At 39.5% G+C, this 20179-nt stretch overlaps 2 protein-coding genes across 7 annotated transcripts; both read left to right on the top strand.

Moving 5' to 3' along the window:
• On the top strand, window positions 1–7885 carry fancg (FA complementation group G). 6 transcript variants are annotated; one of them, XM_041787811.1, is made up of 14 exons: window positions 1–138; window positions 879–978; window positions 1093–1218; window positions 1355–1527; window positions 2429–2579; window positions 2990–3120; window positions 3224–3370; window positions 3583–3743; window positions 3881–3959; window positions 4066–4376; window positions 4448–4488; window positions 4589–4762; window positions 5205–5319; window positions 7653–7885. In XM_041787811.1, exons 1-14 carry the CDS (start codon window positions 58–60, stop codon window positions 7753–7755), a joined length of 1893 nt encoding a protein of 630 aa, XP_041643745.1. In that variant the 5' UTR covers window positions 1–57; the 3' UTR covers window positions 7756–7885. The 6 variants fall into 6 exon arrangements, with proteins under 6 accessions (XP_041643745.1, XP_041643749.1, XP_041643748.1 ...); XM_041787815.1 differs by having other exon boundaries at window positions 2–123; XM_041787814.1 differs by having other exon boundaries at window positions 2–138; window positions 882–978; window positions 3881–3947.
• A 1238-nt stretch (window positions 7886–9123) lies between these two features.
• LOC121509672 (valosin containing protein) lies at window positions 9124–20074 on the top strand. Its single transcript, XM_041787239.1, has 17 exons — window positions 9124–9264; window positions 10922–11033; window positions 11175–11347; window positions 11426–11568; window positions 11672–11802; window positions 11886–12017; window positions 12705–12807; window positions 13249–13382; window positions 13562–13697; window positions 17082–17194; window positions 17426–17590; window positions 17677–17799; window positions 17878–18090; window positions 18250–18558; window positions 18845–19000; window positions 19097–19251; window positions 19527–20074. Exons 1-17 carry the CDS (start codon window positions 9248–9250, stop codon window positions 19630–19632), a joined length of 2421 nt encoding a protein of 806 aa, XP_041643173.1. The 5' UTR covers window positions 9124–9247; the 3' UTR covers window positions 19633–20074.
• Window positions 20075–20179: the final 105 nt, after the last annotated feature.

The raw sequence follows: 20179 nt of genomic DNA, 5'->3' as shown, positions 1-20179 counted from the left end.
ACGAACGAGGGAAACTTCAAATGACCCACTTGTATTTTTCCACAAAATAGCGAAGAAATGTCTCATACAACCTACCAGCAGCCTTCTTTATTAGATGGCTGGACAAAGGAGAACAACGAGTTGGTAAGACAATGGGAGGTAGGTATTTATCAGCTTCGTTTATGTCTTAAAGCCAGCATTAACGACACTAAAGCAGACTGCCTTATTGACCTGCATAAAAAAGGATGAAACTGCCGCCTATATCCTTTTTTTCTCGTAGGGACAGTACATTTTATTGTGTCAATACCAGAACTTGAGGAAGTACTCATTTTTTGTTTAATGCTGCAAAAGCAAACATTCTGTTGCTTAATTTTAGCAATAAGTCAAGCGAGAAACTTGGGAACTTACCATTTCTGTGTAAAACTAGGGGGAGCTAGTTGGCTATAACCTACTTTTAAGAAGAAGAATTGAGTTAATTGCAGTGTCCAGATGTGCAAGCCTGATTGAGACCTGTCTACACAGGCTCAGTGCTGTGATTACAGCCAGAGGTGCATCTACTAAATATTGACTTGAAGGGGGTGAATATTAAGCCCTGTAATGTACGATAGCTTGTACTTATTTCTTCTTTCATTCATTCTTACTGGAGATGTATTAATGTGGGGCTTAAGTATTATTATATTAAATATAATGTTTACATTAAATATGAGGATAGTTGGTTTATAGCCCAAATTCTAACTAATGTTGTGTTGTAAAGTCATTTCAAGAGACAAATGTTTTGAACAAAGTGGCATCATTTTGTCTTCATTAAAGTGTTGAAATAAAGTTACTAAAAATATGAACACTTAAGAGTACATCTAAGTCCTATGAATTATAATTAAATCCAGGTTCTTGAATTGCAGCAGCTGGACAGAGGAGAAGATGCTTTGACCAGAGATCAGAACCAGACACATCTGAGATGTTGCTCCTCTGAGTTTCACAAACTTTTAAGAAATATTCAAGGTGTATTTCTGACTCATAAAGTGTACATTAAATTATCTAAAAGTTTGTTTCAAAGGTTTTTAAATTTCCTGTGTCTTATACCCTCCTTTCATTTCTCCATGTTCCCCGGTGCAGGCATCCCTCCTCTTATAGATCACATGAAGTTGGAGCTGACAGTGGTGTACAACACTTGTGTGTGCTTCACAGCTCAGTCCTGCTTCTCTGAAGCTGAGGGGCTGTTTCATCACGCAGCACAGAGAGGTAGACCTACCCTGTGAATCGATATCAAAACTGTGGAAGCAGAAGACATAGAAAGAAATGCTATAAATCAAGTTTCATGTTAGTTTGAATAATTGCTCAAATGTGACTTATGGCAGGATGCTTTCCTTTCCATCAGTTCTACAGGTGACAGGAGATGATCATGATGCTTCAGACCGTCTTGTGTTGTGGAGAACCATTTTAAAATCAACAGAAAGAACAGATTTGAAATCATGTGTGCTGCACCTTCTGTGTCTGCAGTGGGCAGTATGGCAGGCCACCTGTGAGCTGAAAATTATTCAAGAATTTAAGGTGAGGTCTACATGTAGGCTCTGTTTCAAGTAGTGTCTCTTTTTAAAGGAACAGGTACCCATTTAGTGAATTTTGATTAGGCTTAAAAGAAGCTCTTATTTATCCTGTGAGAATAAACCCCTGATCTTGATCATTACGTAAACAACCAGAATTATTCTTCAGTGTGGTATGGGAATGTGCCACCTCTAGAGATATGAAAGCTGTTTTAATCATAATCTTGGTATTTTGGCTGTGTTGAGTTATTTCTCTGTATCTCATCACAGGGCTTCTATATCCGTCATGAGAATTAACCTCTTCTATCAACTCTCAAGTTGTAGATTTTTTATCGAAACAGTCTGGACACATAGAGGAATTCTGTAAATATTTTTTCTTTTCTGGTTTGTTGGAGGGTTAGATCTGAAAACAACAAGAAATCAATCAGTTTAACTATATAATATAAAACCACAACAAACTTTATTTTATTACACTTCTCATAGAAGGTACATCTAAGTTATATGTCCTTTTTGAAATGATTTAAAAGGAACCAACATAAGATTCCTTTTGAAAAGTTATTCATAAAGACACAGGGAAATAGACATCAACAGATCCAAAAATGTTTACTATGGGTATAACTTTTATTAACTTGTTTTCTCTTTCTGTTTCTGCTAATAAAACAGTAAACGTGTATTTGATCACACGCTGCAGTGTCAAGTCCAAAACTGTTACATTATTACAGCCTTGGCCTTATTTTATATTGCAATTCAATAATACTCTGGTATATCTGTTGGACCTTGGTTTACAACTAGACTGCTACAAAAAATAGCATTCTAACCTATCCAGCTGTATTTGCTGATTTTTTTCATTGCTTTTGTGGAACATGAAATAAGGGAAAACAGTTGTGAAAAAAGCACTGTATTTGCAGGATGAGCTGTTCTCTCTGGTTGGGACACTTTCTGCTGAAATTAGGGATGACAGGAGAGAAGCAGGGAAAAAGTCCCCTGACACTCCTCTACTGCTGGTGGACCCGAGACGACTCTCTGAACTACTACACATATGTACATTCATCGCACAAGGTTTGCAACATTCATTGATTTATCGTGATGTCTGCAAAACAAATAAAGATCATTGTTTACTGATGAAAGTATTGTGCAGTTTAAGTAGCTTTAGCGCTGGGTTAAAGTCTTGATTGCTTTGCTGTACTTTGTGTATAAATGTTTAACATTGGCTTCAAAAGAGTTTAGATAATTCCAGGGTGAGAAAAGGAAAATAGCCTAGTCTTAGCTGATTGTATTTGAATGCTGATGTTGGCTTTTTAAATCAGAGTTAGTAATGTTAATGATGTGTTAGAGAAAATGTCCCAGATGTCTTCAGTGCATTTTGAATACACCTTAAGACTTAGATGTATGACAGTGTAAATAAAATAGATATAAATAGCCTTCTTGTGTTTGTTGTATGGATTAATTGAGCTCTTTGCTTCATTCAGGTGCAGAAAGGTTAAGTGAAGGTCAGAGTTCAGAAGCACTGTCTGATCTGCAGACAGCTTTCTCCCTGCCTGCTCCCAGATGTCTCTTAGCATACACACATCTCCTGTCAGGCTCCTGTCTCGCCCACATGGTAATAATGAAACATATGAACAGAGAAACAGCATGCATCATACTTGCATCATCCAAGGTTTGAGCATTTGCATGCAGTGAGTCTTTTTTTTTTTTGTCTGCAGGGCTGCCCTCAGATGGCGTTGCAGTGTTACCGAAAAGCACTGGAGACAGACTCTAGGTGTGTATGTGCTCTTTACCAGACGATGCTCATCTACAGACAGCTGGGCAATACACAAGCTGAGATACAAGCTCTGCGTTTGCTGCACTCCGTGAGTAACACAAACTTTAAGTCCATATAGGGATGGCAGAGAAATATACCAAATGGCTTAACATGTGTCCAAATTATTTCTTGTTGACATTTTTTGTTGTTGTAAAACCTTCTTTGTCTTTGTTGTGGTAAGTTTACCCCTCAGCAGGTGAAGCTTTACACCAGCTCATGTAGGCCTGTGCACTGAAACATGAAACCTCTCTTGTCCCACAGACTTTGATGTTGCCCTGCTCCACAGAGCCTGCCGTGCCTGGTACTCATCCTCTCTCTCCGTCCTTACTACTCAGCAGCCAATCACTGAGTAGCTTGCTCTCTGTTCCCTCTGCCCTCTCTGTCCTTCATAGTCTGGCCCTGAAAAGTGCGCTCCATGGGAGGTGAGAAGGCCAACATGAACCTCAGAGTCTCTAATCCTGTTATTGCTGGCACCTCACCATTACTTTCAACTATGAAATGTAGATGAAGAAAAGAATAGCCAAGTTATTGTTTAATGGGTGTGATTATGTTTCTCTAGGGCGTCAGAGGGCGTGGAATATTATTTGGACCTGCTGGCTGCTCTCCACTCAGAAAACCAACATGCAGTAAGTCAGAAAGTGAGCATTGGATATATATTTTTGCATGCATATGTGAAAACCACCATAATTGGAAACTGTTTCTTCAAATTTTAACTGACATCTGTTTGCTGTCTGTCTGTCTCAGGTTCCAGTCGAGGTTCCGCCCCTTCCCAGGTTACCTGAGCTTTACCTGCAGGCCGGTGCTGTCTTGCTCATGGCCCGACGGCCTGCTGACTGCATGGCGCTGTGTGATGAAGTCATGAGCTCGACACTGGAGCTACTGCCAGAGAGGGTGGTGTTAGAAGAGCTGGAGGAATATGAAGTTGAGACCAGAGGATGTGCAGAGGGTGAGGACAGGTTGGAGCTGCTGCTCTGGGCTGGAGCTGCCTATCTGCTACAGGGTCACTGCCACACATACCTGAAGGACTGGAAGCAGGCTGTCACTCTCTACACAAGGTCCGTCTGATGCCATCTTTTTAGTCTTAATGATTATAAACAAACACATAATATTTCACTATGCATTTCAGGTGTATAAACCTGTTTGTGAGGGTATGCTGTAAAAAGAGTGGTGAGTATTTTTAGGACTTTTAGTAAGATGTTGCAATTTCATTATTCTTTGAACAAGTACTGTAACTTTGTGCACTTTATTATGTGGTGTTCAATAACAGGTTTCCAGCCACAGATCCCCAGTGCAGATATGGTTAGCAGGCAGGGAAAAGATCTGTGTGTCCTTCAGAGGTTAAAGGGGCTTTCACTAGCCGGACGGGGCATCAGCTTCACCCAGACAGGCCAGCTAAAAGAAGCACTTAGAGACCTCCAACTCAGCCTGCAAGCACTCCCAGGTATGTTCATTAGAGATGTAACTTTAAGATAAATGTGTCTGAGCTCTAGACAGGGGGTCAGTGCCAATGCACTCCAGCTAATTATACAAACTAAGGCACGTCAAGGGAGATCAAACACAATAGGGACTTAACTTGGGTATGATAATCTATGATTTAAGCAGAGTTTTTCAACACTGTTTGTTGTATTGACAGCATTATGTTCTGAATAAATGTTAAACAAATTCTGCACAAGTTATCTGCTTTTCTAACGATAGGCATTTGGTTAATAAATTAATAAAAAATAACATTAAATATATCTCTATTTTATCTTATCCCACAAATTACAGCATCTCCAATTCTGTCTTGTATTTGCCAACCTAATCACTTCTACATTAATATATAGTAAATGATGTTTGTTTGGTCTCTCTTAGACTATGTCATGGTGTGATATGTTCCCTCTCAGAATGTCTGAGTGCAGGATTGTGGTGCGGTGAAGTATTCTGGAGACTGGGAAGAAAACAGGAGGCAGTAGCTTGTTGGGAAAAAACCTGGACCTTAAGCACACAATCCTCAGAAAAGTAAGCTGTTTCATTCTTATGGTCTATTTGCCATTTTCTGTAAGTGAATGGTTTACACCATAGGAATCCTGGTAGTGATACAAATACAAAAGAGTATCCCATTTGGTGTCTTTTTTTCTTCTTTTGATTAACATCATGTGAATGGGAGCACCATTTAAGTTTTACATGATTAGATTGAATCTGTCAACTCTGTCAAATACATGGTGGTCACCGTCAACTCAGACAGACTGCAGGCTATACAGTTAGCTAGTTACTCATAACATTAAATTGGAGAATCTCATTGGAAGGCAAAAATTGTACTGTTCATCTTATGTTTCTAAATCTGACACAAATACAGGTGCATATCAATAGATTAGAATATCATGGAAAAGTTGATTTATTTCAACAACCAATTCAAAAAGTGAAACTCATATATAGATTCATTACAGAGAAATTGAAACATTTAAAATGCTTTTTTCTTTTCAGTGTGATGATTATGGCTTACAGCAAATAAACCCCAAAATTTCAGTACCTCATCAAATTGGAATATTGTGAAAAAGTTGAATGGCCTCTTAGTCTTCGTCTTGAGTAACAAAAGGTCATTGCTAAAGAAGCTGGCTGTTCACAGAGTGCTGTATCCAAGCATATTAATAGACAGTTGAGTGGAAGTAAAAAGTGTGGTAGAAAAAGAAAAGCAACATAGAATAACTGCAGCCTTGACGGGCCTGTCAAGCAAAACCCATTCAAGAATTTAGAGGAACTTTACAAGGAGTGGACTGAGGCTGGAGTCAGCTCATCAAGAGCCCCCCCCTACACTGACATATCAAGGACTTTGGCTACAACTGTCGCATTCCTCATGTCAAGCCACTCCTAAACAAGAGACAATGTCAGAGGCGTCATACCTGGACTGAAAAGAAAAAGAACTGGACTACTGCATAGTGGTCCAAAGATCTCTTTTCAAATGAAGCAAATTTTGCATTTCATTTGGAAATCAAGGTCCCAGAGTCTGGAGGAAGATCAGAGAGGCACAGAATCCAAGGTGCTTAAAGTCGAGTGTTTTCATTTTCCACAGTCAGTGATGGTTTTAGTTGCCAGGTAATCTGCTGCTGTTGGTCCACTGTGTTTTAAGAAGTCCCGAGTCAACCAGAACATTTTAGAGCACTTCATGCTTCCACCTGCTTCCAAATGTATGGATATGCTGTTGTTCGAGCAGGACTTGGTACCTGCCTATACTGCCAAAATCTGGTCAAGAGGAAGATGAGACACCAGACAATACAGATGAAACTAGAAAAGCACTCGGAGAGCGCAGACCTCTGCCATTAGCCACATCTCCCAATAGTACAGAATCCTTTAAAAATTCCTGGATCCAGACGGTGATCCAGTTCACTCCCAAAATCTAATCAGTTCTTCCTTTTGCCATTTCTGACATTTCCTGAAAATTTCATCAATATCCGTCCATAACTTTTTGAGTTATATTGCTAACAAACAAACTAAGTCACTAACAAACTAACAAACCCACCCGATCACATAACCTCCATGGCGGAGGTAATGAAGAGGCTGTCAGAGCAACCATAATACCTCAGCAGTGCCACAGGCTGATCGCCTCCACGCAATACCACATTGATACAGTAATTCATGCAAAAGGAGCCCCAACCAAGTCTTGAGTGAATATAAATGAACATACTTTTCAGAAGTCTAACATTTCTGTATTAAAAATCATTTTATTGGCCTTATGCAGATTTCTAATCTTTTAGATACTGAATTTTAGGTTTCCATTGACTGTAAGCCATCATCATCAAAATTGAAATGAATAAAGACTAAAAATTTTTCACTGTGTAATTAATCCATGAAATATATAAGTTTCACCTTCTGAATTGAACTACTGAAATAAACTAACTTTTCCATGATATTCTAACTTATTTAGATGCACCTGTATTACTTTACTTTAGCTGTTATGTTATTACTAACTTTGAGTTATTTTTTTAATTTCTTACAATTATCAGACACCAACATCCAGCCCTTTTTATGACGAATTTTACATTCTCAGCAGAGGATGCAATTTTCTAGCAGAGAAGCTCACTGAAGGAATACAAGGGAGGTTAATTCTGGTCAGCTCTGGCTAATGAATATGCTTTTAAGATGCATACTGACATGAATTACAAACATATTTAGATGCAGACATAGTCTGAGTAAAGGCTAATTAAAGATACTTCATACCAGTAATAAAAATGCATTTTTTCAATGTAAATCAAATTGAAGGCCTGTGTGGTTGTATCAGTCTCTTGTATCAGTCTGTTGTTGTGTTGTACTGTGATTTGCTCTCTTTCTTACCAGTACATGCCTTTTATTTGCAGGAGTCTGTCTGTGTACCTACAGGAACCTCAGACTGGCCCCTTATTGGACTCTACAGAGCTGCGCTGCAGAATAAAGGAACTTGGTCTTACTTTGTCTGCCTAGAGAAAGACAAAGGGAGAATACCCTATCACTTACTGAACAGGATCAACGTTCTCCAGCCTGTGAACTGAAACTTATACCCACAACAACCATGTATCTACTGGGACACAAAAATAAAGCATCTTTGAAAATCTTGGCCATCAGTTTAGAATAAACAAAGTGTGTCAGGTAACCTTTCTATGTAAAGGTTGTAATGATGGAAAAAATCTCCAAATACTCAGCTACTCAGCTACCAAATACTCAATGCCATTGTTGATTCTGCTTATCAAGTAAATTCTTTATTAATTTCCTTATCAATTCCTTCCTATGAATTTTCTTTTTGGAAAAGTAGACTTTATAGGTTTTCACTGTTAACAACTCAAATTGTATTGTGTCCATCTCTCTGACTCCGGAAGAAGAATAATGCCAGTTTCAGTGAGAGTCAGTGACAAGCACACTTTAATTACTGGCTAAACATAAAGGGTTTTTGTGAGAACAAAAAATTTGTATAAATGTGTTGATGTCCAAAAATATATATTTTTTGTTGGAAATGTCTCAGTAGAGACAAACTGCTCTCTGGAACATCAATCTCTGAACTTGAATTAGAAAACAATAGTAGTTAATTATCTTTGCAATATAAAACCTTGTGAAAGGGGTGCGGAATTCAGGTATCAATTAAAGGCATTGTTTACATTAAATGTTAATGGTATTGATGGACTGAACCAATTGGAACTGGTTTTCGATTCCAATCCCTGCTGAGCTTCTGTAGTTATTTGCCTTTTGTAGTCAAAACTTGGGTTCGGAAAGAAATTGTGCATTTTGGGTGACTCAAGAAAGCAGGACAGTTACTTAAATTTTTTGCTTATACTTTTTGAGATAACACATCATGCAAATTGCTTGGGAAGGTGGCATGAATTTACAATTCACTTCTTTTATTTCTTTTAGGTAGCAAAAAAGAACTTATAATATTTTTTATAACTTAAATATGTGTGATCAGCTTCCTAATTTTATTAATTTTAAATGAAAATCTATCTCCTTTTTCTAACTAATCTTGTGTACATTAACTGAACACACAAAGATAGCAAATCAGTTATTCGTACTGTTCGCTCCTGATCTGTTACTGAGAGCAGCACTGGTTTCTGTTCTGTTTCTCAGTATCAACGCGGTACACATCAATTGGATGACAGAACTTTGGTGACAGGCTGAAATGACCAATAGGAGAAGAGTTGTCGCGAATGGAAACGCCCAATTCATTTGTAACTGGCCAAATCTCCACCATATTCCCGTTGTCGTCAGGCTCTGTGTTCTCTCATTGGTTATCGTTTCTGATGGGTAGCCTCTGGCCAATCAGAGTGACGGATGCATCAAGCTCATGGTATAACAGTAAAGAGGAGCACGGAAACGGCTGCTTTTCGTGTGAAATCACATAGAACGTTGAGTAACAAGAACCGGTTAAGCCCTTTACACATTTAGCTAGAATATCTTTATTTATTGATAGGAATCCAGGTGGACGACTATGGCTTCGGGAGGGGAGTAAGTAGAGATCAATTTCAGTCTTATTAGCATGTTTTCAAGATTATGGCCATCGGTGAATATATTTTAAATAACCAACGTCAGCTCAGAAGACGTTAGTTTATCAAAGTTAGCTTGATGCTAGTACGTTACCGTGTTTGCTAGCAAAGGAGCTAATGGGGTCAGTTAGTTCAGCCTCCGCACTATCTCTGCGTTGTTACTGATAACATATTAAGTCTTCAGACAGTCTGGTGTTATATTGAAAAAGCAATAGTACATGTCAAAGTGTTGTCACTCGAGCGGTTGTCGTTTGGCAGCACCGGTATTGTATTAGCCAGCTGTGTGACAGCGACTTGACAAAGCGCAGTCATTGCTGTCGTGTTTTAATGCTAATGTTAGCTTAGCAATAGTGTCAAGGCCACAGGCATCCACCATCACACCGATAAATTGGCCTAGCCAGCGATTAAAAGCCTGTATTTTTTATTCTGCTTCTAGTTGTTGGCGATGATAACATATTTAGGCATTAACTGGTGTAGATGGAGAGGATGAGCTACAAATCACATCTGTAAACGTTAGCTCGTCCACACTGCTCATTTCATAGCTAACTACCAACAGCCACTCCGCTCAGAGCACCGGAGCTAGCATGCTAACTGGGTATCCATTGTAAATGATCGACAATTTACTAAGGCTATATTTCGCTACTAGCTGAACAGTGTTATAACACATTCCCTCATCTGGTTTTTATATAGCACATGATGTATGTGTAGTTGGTGGTAGATACATTTTATTTCACAGTGGAGCTGTAGTGCCAGTTCTTCTGTGAGGTTCCTAGCAAGCTAACAAAGTTTTTTTCTAATTCTTTTGCTGTGTCATCTGGGCTCGCTTGGTCGCCAGTCAGCTAGCTTAAGGGCTAGCTTTAGCATTTTAGCAATACGAAAGGAAAACTACAAAATCGGCCATGTAGTTTTCTGGAAACTTGCAGATTTTTTGAAACCGAATGTTTGCTTCCGACTAAGTTTTATGTCATTATCCATGGTACCCATTTTCTGTGTACTATGAAAGAGTATTGTTATAGTCGGTAGTCTATGGCTAACGTTAATTAGCTAGTTGTGTAAACGACCTGTTTACACGCACTGTTGAATCGATACATACTGTTTCATATGCTCTAATTTTTGAAATATTACACGGTTACGCAAGAGAGACTGTTTTGTTGAGATTAAAAATGTATCATACTTGATAGGCACTATGTTGTCATGTTGACCCAGCGTGTCATTACGTTTTTGATAAGTAGTTAATACAAATACAATCAAGTAACAAAAAGCAACCGCTTTACTTTGTGCCAGAGTAGCAGTTTATTAGCATTTTCACTGTATGAATTTGTCGGTTTTAAGTTACCGTTACAATGGTACATTTTGACGTCTGTGGATAAGAAGGTCACAATGTTCCTCCACCTGTACACAGGGCTGTGGTCTAAGTGGAATTTAACAAACTGTTTACAATTTCTCCATCATCATCAGAGAAAACACATCTGAAACTCTGGAAACTTTAGCATCAAAGGGCAAAGTTACTTGATGCCTTCATATGGGTAGATTTAATGAAACAACTAAATCTGGCACCTTCAAAGTGTTCAACATATTTTTGGTTTAACTTTAAACCTGTTTTCTATCTCTTGCCATAGATCCAAAAATGATGATCTAGCCACTGCAATTCTAAAACAGAAGAACAGACCCAACAGACTGATTGTTGATGAATCCATCAATGAAGACAACAGCGTTGTCTCCCTCTCTCAGGTTGACTTTTATAAAGTTTTGATGTTTTCTGATAATTACAAGCCTTTTACTGTCTCAGAGATCAGATTTTTTTTTGATATGTCTTAAACTCTTGATAATTCAATGTTGTAACACTGAGATTTGAAATATTACTTTAATAAGACCAAGATGGATGAGCTGCAGCTCTTCCGTGGAGACACGGTACTGATGAAGGGAAAGAAGAGGAGGGAGACGGTCTGTATTGTCCTGTCTGATGACACCTGTTCCGATGAAAAGGTACGCATGAACAGGGTGGTCCGCAACAATCTGAGGGTCCGTCTGGGAGATGTCATCAGGTGGGAAAAGTTGCCTATTTGATTTTTTCCCTTCACTTTGAAAAAAATGGGTGGTTTTAATGTTAATATCTTCTTCAGTATTCAGCCATGCCCTGATGTGAAGTATGGGAAGAGGATCCATGTCCTCCCAATAGATGACACAGTAGAGGGAATTACTGGAAACTTATTTGAGGTCTACCTTAAGCCATACTTTCTGGAGGCTTACAGGCCAATCCGCAAAGGTGAGTATAACTTCCCATTGTCTAGGGCATGATTTGATTCTGTCTGATTAAAGCTTTATGTATGCAAGATATAGACTAAAACGGTTTTCTTTTTGTCGTAAAGGTGACATTTTCCTGGTCAGAGGAGGCATGCGTGCAGTGGAGTTCAAGGTGGTAGAAACTGATCCTTCCCCATACTGCATTGTTGCTCCTGATACAGTCATCCACTGTGAGGGAGAGCCAATCAGGAGAGAGGTGCGTTGTCGACACACAGATTCATAACAATAACCAAAAGCAAACTTTGCTGTTAAAATGTTAAAAATCTTGTTATGACACAGGATGAGGAAGAGTCCCTGAATGAGGTGGGCTATGATGACATTGGAGGAGTGAGGAAGCAGTTAGCTCAGATCAAGGAGATGGTGGAGCTGCCTCTCAGACACCCTGCATTGTTCAAGGCCATAGGAGTCAAGGTGAGGCACTACTTAAACATAAAATTGACCAATGGTCAGACACTAGCTTGCCAGAAATTGTCATCCATCTTCTATACCTTTTCTTTTGTACAATAATTTGTGTCTTAGATATTGAATAGTGTCCTTTCACTAGAGTAACGCAAGAGTGAATGTTTTCTGATGATATATGGGCCTATGTTGCTCAATCCACTTTGACATATTTGACTTTCAGTTTTCATAATTAAGCCATCATTAAGTGACTGACTCATGGCTATTGCTACATTAAAGGTGCATTGTGTAATATTTAGCCTAGTAGCATTTAGCTGAACAAACATTTCTAAGACGGTTTATCTGAAAAAGTGTTTAGTCATCTAAATTCAAAAATAGCTATTTTGAAAAAACAACTCAGAATAAACCTTTAATTCATACATAGGGAGGGTCCCCTCTATGGATGCCGTCATCTTGGATTTTTACATGTTTCCATGGTAACATGGAGGAAAAAAGGATCAAGTTGTTGTATTGTATTCACATTACAGATACACATTAAATTCAACTGGTTGCCACAGTTTCCAGCAGAAAAAATGCGATCTAAACCCACTTCTAGACGTTGATATTCAGTTTTACACACTGCTTCTTTAAAGCACTGGTATGGTTAAGTTTGATTAAAGTTTTTTTTTTTTTTTTTTTTTTTTTTTCTCCTATCTTCAGCCCCCACGTGGAATCCTGCTGTATGGACCTCCTGGAACTGGAAAGACTTTGATTGCCAGAGCCGTAGCCAATGAAACTGGAGCTTTCTTCTTCCTGATTAATGGTATGGACACAAATATTTCTTTATTCCTGTGCAAAATCATCCCTACTTCCAGTTGTAGGCCAATGCAGAGTTGTTTGTTGAACGTGTCTCCTTGCTGTTGTTCAGTTTAATGAAATAACATCATTAAATTAGACCTGAGAAACAAAGAAATGTTGCATTTTACAGTTTATTTTTTGCATTTATTTCCTAATAAGTAATCTATACTATGCAAACAGTAAAATCTTTTAGCAATGGGAAGTTCAGCCTGCATGATTTAAATCATATTGTAAAATTGGATTGTATTTTCTACATGAAGATTTTCATTTCACATGTGTTTTTAGTATGGAATCATGCTGCAGATGCACTTCTTCCTCCTATTTCTATGCTGTTCAGATTTTTAAACTGAAATCTGGTAAGCTCAAGGTGCCTTCTAAATTCAGAGTGTTTGATTTTTCATTTTAGGTCCTGAGATCATGAGCAAGTTGGCAGGAGAGAGTGAGAGTAACCTGAGAAAGGCTTTTGAGGAAGCAGAGAAGAATGCTCCTGCCATAATCTTTATCGATGAGCTTGATGCGATCGCTCCTAAGAGAGAGAAGGTGAGCAGGAGGAGATGAGGAGTAAATGGATTGCTGAGTAAAGTACAGCCTCTGTTTTGAAAATAAATTTAACATGAATATCAGATTTTTAGACCTTGGTGAAGACAGTGGTGTCAAGATACAGTTTGAAAAGTGAATTGTATAACAACTTAACCTTTTTTTATCCACTCTCTCTGCAGACTCATGGAGAGGTGGAGAGGCGTATTGTTTCCCAGCTGCTGACTCTTATGGATGGGCTGAAACAGAGAGCTCATGTCATCGTCATGGCTGCCACCAACAGACCCAACAGCATCGACCCAGCTCTCAGGAGATTTGGTATGTTGTCTGTTTTTGACCAGGAGCATCCAGTCACTTTTGTTCATAAAGTAGTAATTTCGAATGCTCTTAAAGAAAAGTTCAGTCTATAATCACAGTCCTGTTGTGTCTCATCACTATGAGTGTAATGAAATATGCAGTTGAGTCGAGCTGTATTCTCATTGTCAACCATACAGAGCTTTAGAGGTTAACAATAAATCTGTATTTTAGATCAGTAAGCTTTAAAGGTATAGTTTGTAAAATACAGTAGCATTTAGCTGATCAAACTTGGAAAAAATTAAACAGAATATTCATAAGTATGTTGGAATTAGTGTCTAATCATCTGAATTTAAGAAAGTTTTATGTGTACAAACAGAATAGCCCTTGTATTCATATTAAAGAAAGGTCCCCCTCCATGTACTCCACCATCTTGCACCACCTTCTTTCTACAGAAGGGACCCAATAACAGTTGCATGTTTTTATAAATTCCACCAGCTGTTACAGTTATGGCTTGAAGTGCTCAGAAAGAGACTTGTTGAGTTTGTGGAAAAGTTTGTGTTGATGAAAATACCAAAAGATCTGTGTCTGTCGTAGATGACATTAATTTTGTCCTTCAAGGCCCCTGTGACTTCAGCAGGAGAATTGAGCAAACGAGTGTTACAATCTAGAATCTGACAGTTGGATATCTCAAATATTCCCAGTTGAACACAGTGTACCTTTAATTTGATCAAGCGCAAAAAAGTATCCATGCATTCACTGCACCTTGGTTTCCAAGAGTATTGTCTTATGACTTGCAGTGGGTAGTAATAGTTAGTTACAGCATTCATTCAAAGAAACATTGAGATTATTGTTGAGTGAAATTCAATCCATCTTGGAGAAATGTAAAAAAAAATTTTTACCATCAGTGACACTTTAGTAGACAAACGGTATGTAACTTTCTATTCAGCTATAGAGCATCTAAAGAAATGGGTTCTTATGATGCTTAAACTAAAGCTGCTCTGCATGTAGGGCTCACTAAAGCATTTTGGGATATTACTAATTATGAGTGCTTTCACACTAGGGGCCTGGTCCCAGATCTGAGTGCACTTGAGCCCAAAGTCCAGTTTGTTTTGTTGGTATGAATGCAAATGAACCACGCCCGGGCCCACTTGGGGAGGTGGTCTTGGGCATGCATCAAGTGGACTCTGGCACGGTTCAGATGAGATGTGAATGCATCCGCGCTCAGATATGGGAAAGAGCGTCCTATCAGCTTTATGACTTCAACGTAAAAACTAAACTTTCCACAGTGTGGAAGTTTGTTCACATTTTTTTCTCAATAAAGGGCCAAAGTCATCAGAATCCAGTCAGTAAACGGTCTGTTGTGACTCCACTTACAGCTGAGCACAAGTTGGAGTCAGTGAGATGAGATGCAAAGGCAATAAAAGTCTCCTGTCACCTCAAAAACCGCTGTATCTGCGCAGCGCAAGCCCATTTAATCCTCTGAGCTGCACGTAGATGTGCAGATATGAAGATCGAAGTTGCTGGCATCTTAAAAAGTAATTTAAATCATTCATGGCTGCAGGATGGACTTTTTGCTGGGTCAAAACAAAAACAATCTTCGCTCAGTGGTTGTCATGGTAGCGTCTTCTTTTCTCTCCTCTGTGGTGGGATTGTAAACCAGCTATGTGCATACTGCCACCTGCTGTTTCAGACTGAGTACATACGCAAGTGGGCCCGGGCACGGTTCGATATTGCTATTGTGAAAGCCAGCTAGCGGGAGGAAGGGGGAGGGGGAGGAATTGTGCCGCGGCGCGGTTCAAATCAACTGGGCCTAATGTGAAAGCATCCTTTAACTGCTCCCTGCTGTTTATTTTGTGGGCTCTGCAGCGCAGCATTAGTTTCTTTCTAACATTGTAGTTCACAAGTTTCAGGTGTTGTGTGACGAGATGTGTTATTGATGGCATTGACAGTTTTGGAGTTGGAGCTCTGATGCTTTATGTATTTTTTAAGCAATTTTGACAACCTTAGTAACAACCCAAAATTTATAAACAGCCATCCTATCAATCCAAATGTGCCATGAGCAGAGAGCATAGGATACAGCGGTAGACAATCCAGTAAAGAGAGTGAGCGCAGTGAGTGTGGAAACAAAATAGTGATGCAGAGAAACACACGTTATTTCTGATTGGTTCACAGTGGTCATGTTCTAAGAAAACTTCCAATGACAAATGGGAGACGGGAAACTGGCATAAATATTCTCCAGAAATTAGGTAATTCAATGTTAGATGTTCTACATTTCCTAGGAAAGAATCCCCAGACCCCTCTCCAATTTTATCTGGCTCACTGTGATTAAATACACTCTTTGAAACACTAGTCTAGTTCTCTTATATCTGGGCTACAAGGTTGCCACTGAAAATCCATGCAGCCCACCCTTATTTTAAAAGGTCTTTTTTGACTAAAGTATTATTCTGCTTTTTAGGAATGAAACAGTTTATTATCAGCTCAACACATCTGCTAAAATGTGTTCTGATAAATATCACCATGTGGCATTTGATAGAATAGAGGCATGAAATGTGCCAGAAATTATTACATTTGGGCGTTAATGACCAAGAAATGTCTTTTCCCTTCACTATTTGACTTTTGATAAACAGGTCACTAAATCAGACAATTCAGCCCTGGCCCAGTGTGCTAGGAAGTGTCACATGCCTTTCATTTTTGACTGTTTATAATGTGCAGAAAGTGGAATTATTTTTTCTATGCTCAGGCCTTGAAAACGTCTTAAATTTGATTTTTTTTGAAAGCATGTAGGAACCCTGTGTACTTAAGTAAAGGTAAAATTACTAGTTTTAGAAGATACCCAATAAGTACATGTACACAAAAAGCTACTAGTAATGTAAGTGTAATCACTTTACTCCTCTGACTGTCTATGAAGAAATTTTCTGCAGGTAACTGCAGCCTACAGGTCCATTTAGAGCTTTGACAAACTAACTTTTCTCTATTCCTATTGACACCTAATAGCTTCTCACCTCCTGCTCCCCCTCTGACATTAACCCATCAATAGGATCATGTGACTGCAAACAACCTGTACTTTATTTCAAGAAAATCTTTTTTATTTGCCTTCCCAACAGTGTCTAATTTAAACTGTTCAGTGAGTCTTTGTAATGTAATTTTTAAGTCAAAAAAACTAAATTAAACAATTTATGTAGTTTGACATTGACTAGTTCAGTTTCAAATCTCACAAGGTTACATCTGTAGTTGTTACCATTCCAGGCTCATATCTATAATATCTCTCATGGACCATTATAGAGGAGGTGAAAAGTTTACATAGCTGTGCTCTTAATTATCGTCAGGTGTGTCTGGTGTGTTTATCATAACTCTTCATGTGTTCTTTAGAACTAATAAGTTTGTTTTAAAAACCAACACCTCCAGGGCGTTTTGATAGGGAAGTGGACATCGGCATCCCTGATGCTACCGGCAGACTGGAGATTCTCCAGATTCACACCAAGAACATGAAACTGGCTGATGATGTTGACTTGGAACAGGTCTGTGCACATCATTTTCTGAAGTCAGGTGACAACACACAGCTTCCCTGAAGCAGAATAGTGTGTGTCATGTGATTATTGTTATTAATATCTATAACTTTCAAGTAAAACACCACAGCTATTAGCTGGCATAACATTAACAGAGTGGACTAGGTTAAGCTCAATAAAAGTTTACTGTGTGTTATGTGGGAAAGGAATTTATCATTATATTTTCTGAACATGTTTCTGTAGGTAGCCAATGAGACTCATGGCCATGTGGGTGCAGATCTGGCTGCTCTGTGCTCCGAGGCTGCTCTGCAGGCTATCAGGAAGAAGATGGACCTGATCGACCTTGAGGATGAAACCATCGATGCTGAAGTCATGAACTCACTTGCTGTCACTATGGATGACTTCAAGGTAAATGCTGTAATATGGTCAGTGGAAATGTAGTTTTATAAAAGTCTGCTGAGCTACTTACTAGCATGTTTGATTCTTTTCTACAGTGGGCCCTGAGCCAGAGCAACCCATCTGCTCTGAGGGAGACGGTTGTTGAGGTTCCCAACATCACCTGGGAAGATATTGGAGGTCTGGATGATGTCAAGAGGGAGTTGCAGGAATTGGTGCAGGTATGAACTTCTTCTAGAAGTAGGTTCATAACTGAAAGAGATGTGGTTAAAATAGGTCTCTCTTGTTGTTAAATCTAGTACCCAGTGGAGCACCCAGACAAGTTCCTCAAGTTTGGCATGACCCCCTCCAAAGGTGTGCTGTTCTACGGTCCCCCTGGTTGTGGTAAAACTCTGCTGGCCAAAGCCATTGCCAATGAGTGCCAGGCAAATTTCATTTCCATCAAAGGACCTGAGCTGCTCACCATGTGGTTTGGAGAGTCTGAGGCCAACGTCAGAGAGATCTTTGACAAGGTAAGATGGTAGTGTCAGTCACACATCTTTAGTGTAAAGGAAAATAAATGCTAAATTTGTTTGTTTATGAAGAAAAACCCCAAGCTTTGGTGTTCACAACTAGTTCTGATGTAGATTTCACTCTATACCCCTCTTTTTGTGTGTCTGTGATGTCTTCAGGCTCGTCAAGCAGCCCCCTGCGTTCTCTTCTTTGATGAGCTGGACTCCATAGCTAAGGCTCGTGGGGGGAATGTGGGAGATGGTGGTGGAGCAGCTGACAGGGTCATCAACCAGATCCTGACTGAGATGGATGGAATGTCAAGCAAGAAGAACGTCTTCATCATTGGAGCCACAAACAGACCAGACATCATTGACCCCGCTATCCTGAGACCTGGCCGTCTGGATCAGCTCATCTACATCCCTCTGCCTGATGAAAAGAGCAGGATGAGCATTCTGAAGGCAAACCTCCGCAAGAGCCCCATCAGCAAGGTGACTTCCTACCGCTCAGTTTTACTCCTAATAAGAGTTTCTCTTTTTATTTCACGACGCTCAGGGCTAAAAGAAATACTGTGACAATGCTTCTGTGGTTAAATGTTTTCAAACGCCCATGAGTTTATGTTTCAATATTTCAAAAGTACTCCATGAGAAGATCACTGAAGACCTAAACCCAGAAAAAAATTCAGAAGAAGATCTGGATGGATCTTAATTGAATCAAAGTATGTGGGATTTTGAATCTCAGACTCCTTTTTTAACTTAGTGTTTTTGTTGTTAAAAGGATGTGGACCTGGACTTCCTTGCAAAAATGACCAACGGCTTCTCTGGAGCAGATCTGACAGAGATTTGCCAGCGGGCGTGTAAGCTGGCAATCAGGGAGAGCATTGAAAACGAGATCCGCAGAGAAAGGGAGAGGCAGACCAACCCATCAGCCATGGTCAGTGCCGCTTCTGTCCCCTCGTTAACCTCTTCACACTACTGCTGCTCTTACCGTTTGCATGTAGATGATTCTCTTTCGTTTGTTTTTTCACAGGAGGTGGAGGAGGACGATCCTGTTCCAGAGATCAGGAAGGACCACTTTGAAGAGGCAATGCGATTTGCTCGTCGCTCCGTCAGTGATAATGACATTCGCAAATATGAGATGTTTGCTCAGACACTGCAGCAGAGCCGGGGCTTTGGCAGCTTCAGGTACAGTGCTTGGCATTTACTACTAGAATGATTGTTGCTTTGTTGCGTAAAAACCATGTATGTTCATTTATTGCCAAGATAATTCCCCAATTCTGGAGTGTCCAAACTTCAGCCTGTGGCCAACTGTAGCTCATGGTTTATATTGAGATCAAAATAAAACAAATATGACACTCACTGAAAATCATTCAAGCATGCCTGCATTAAATGTTTACTGTGGTTACTACAAAGATTAAGATTAGAATGAAATGTTACATCCTCTCTTCTTTGTGTTTCAGGTTTCCCTCCAGTGCCACGGGCGGCAGCGGTCCCAGCCACGGCTCAGGAGGAACCGGCAGCGGTCCGGTGTTCAATGAAGACAATGACGACGACCTTTACGGATAAACATACACTGCCCCACAGTGGTCAGTACCGGGATCACACCTGTACAAATTCTCACCAGATTCCACATTTTTAGGACTTTGTGCTTCTTTCATGTGTTCCTTTTTTTTGTATGACTTCCCTCGGAGAAAGCATGTAGCCGCTTGGTTTGCCCTGGCTTTGATGTGGGTGGGGGTAAGGGGGATGTTGGAACTGGAAGGTGAGTGACTGACGTTGACTGGGGGAGGGAGGGAGGGGCGGGGGGCGTTGTTGAGTGGCCTCATTCTCAGTATATCACAACCAACATGAATGGCTTTAGTGATGGGATTCTATGCTAGACTTTAAGAAAGAAAAAAAAACATATTGCTAATGACTTCCTCTTTTTTTTTTAAAGAAACAGTAGCATATAATGTATTACAAATTTGTCAAGGTTATGTTGTTGAAAATAAAATCTCACGAAATGGAAGTGTTACTCAGTGTCTGAAACTTCTTTATTGAGGCAAAGTTACACATTCAGTCTGATTTACATACAAGTGCATCTTGAAATTTTAGCTTCATGCAAAATTACCCC

This window comes from Cheilinus undulatus, linkage group 5 (assembly GCF_018320785.1).
Source record: "Cheilinus undulatus linkage group 5, ASM1832078v1, whole genome shotgun sequence".
Lineage (NCBI taxonomy): Eukaryota > Metazoa > Chordata > Actinopteri > Labriformes > Labridae > Cheilinus > Cheilinus undulatus.
Note: the sequence above shows the minus strand (reverse complement) of the source record. Positions and strands in the feature narration are given on the sequence as shown.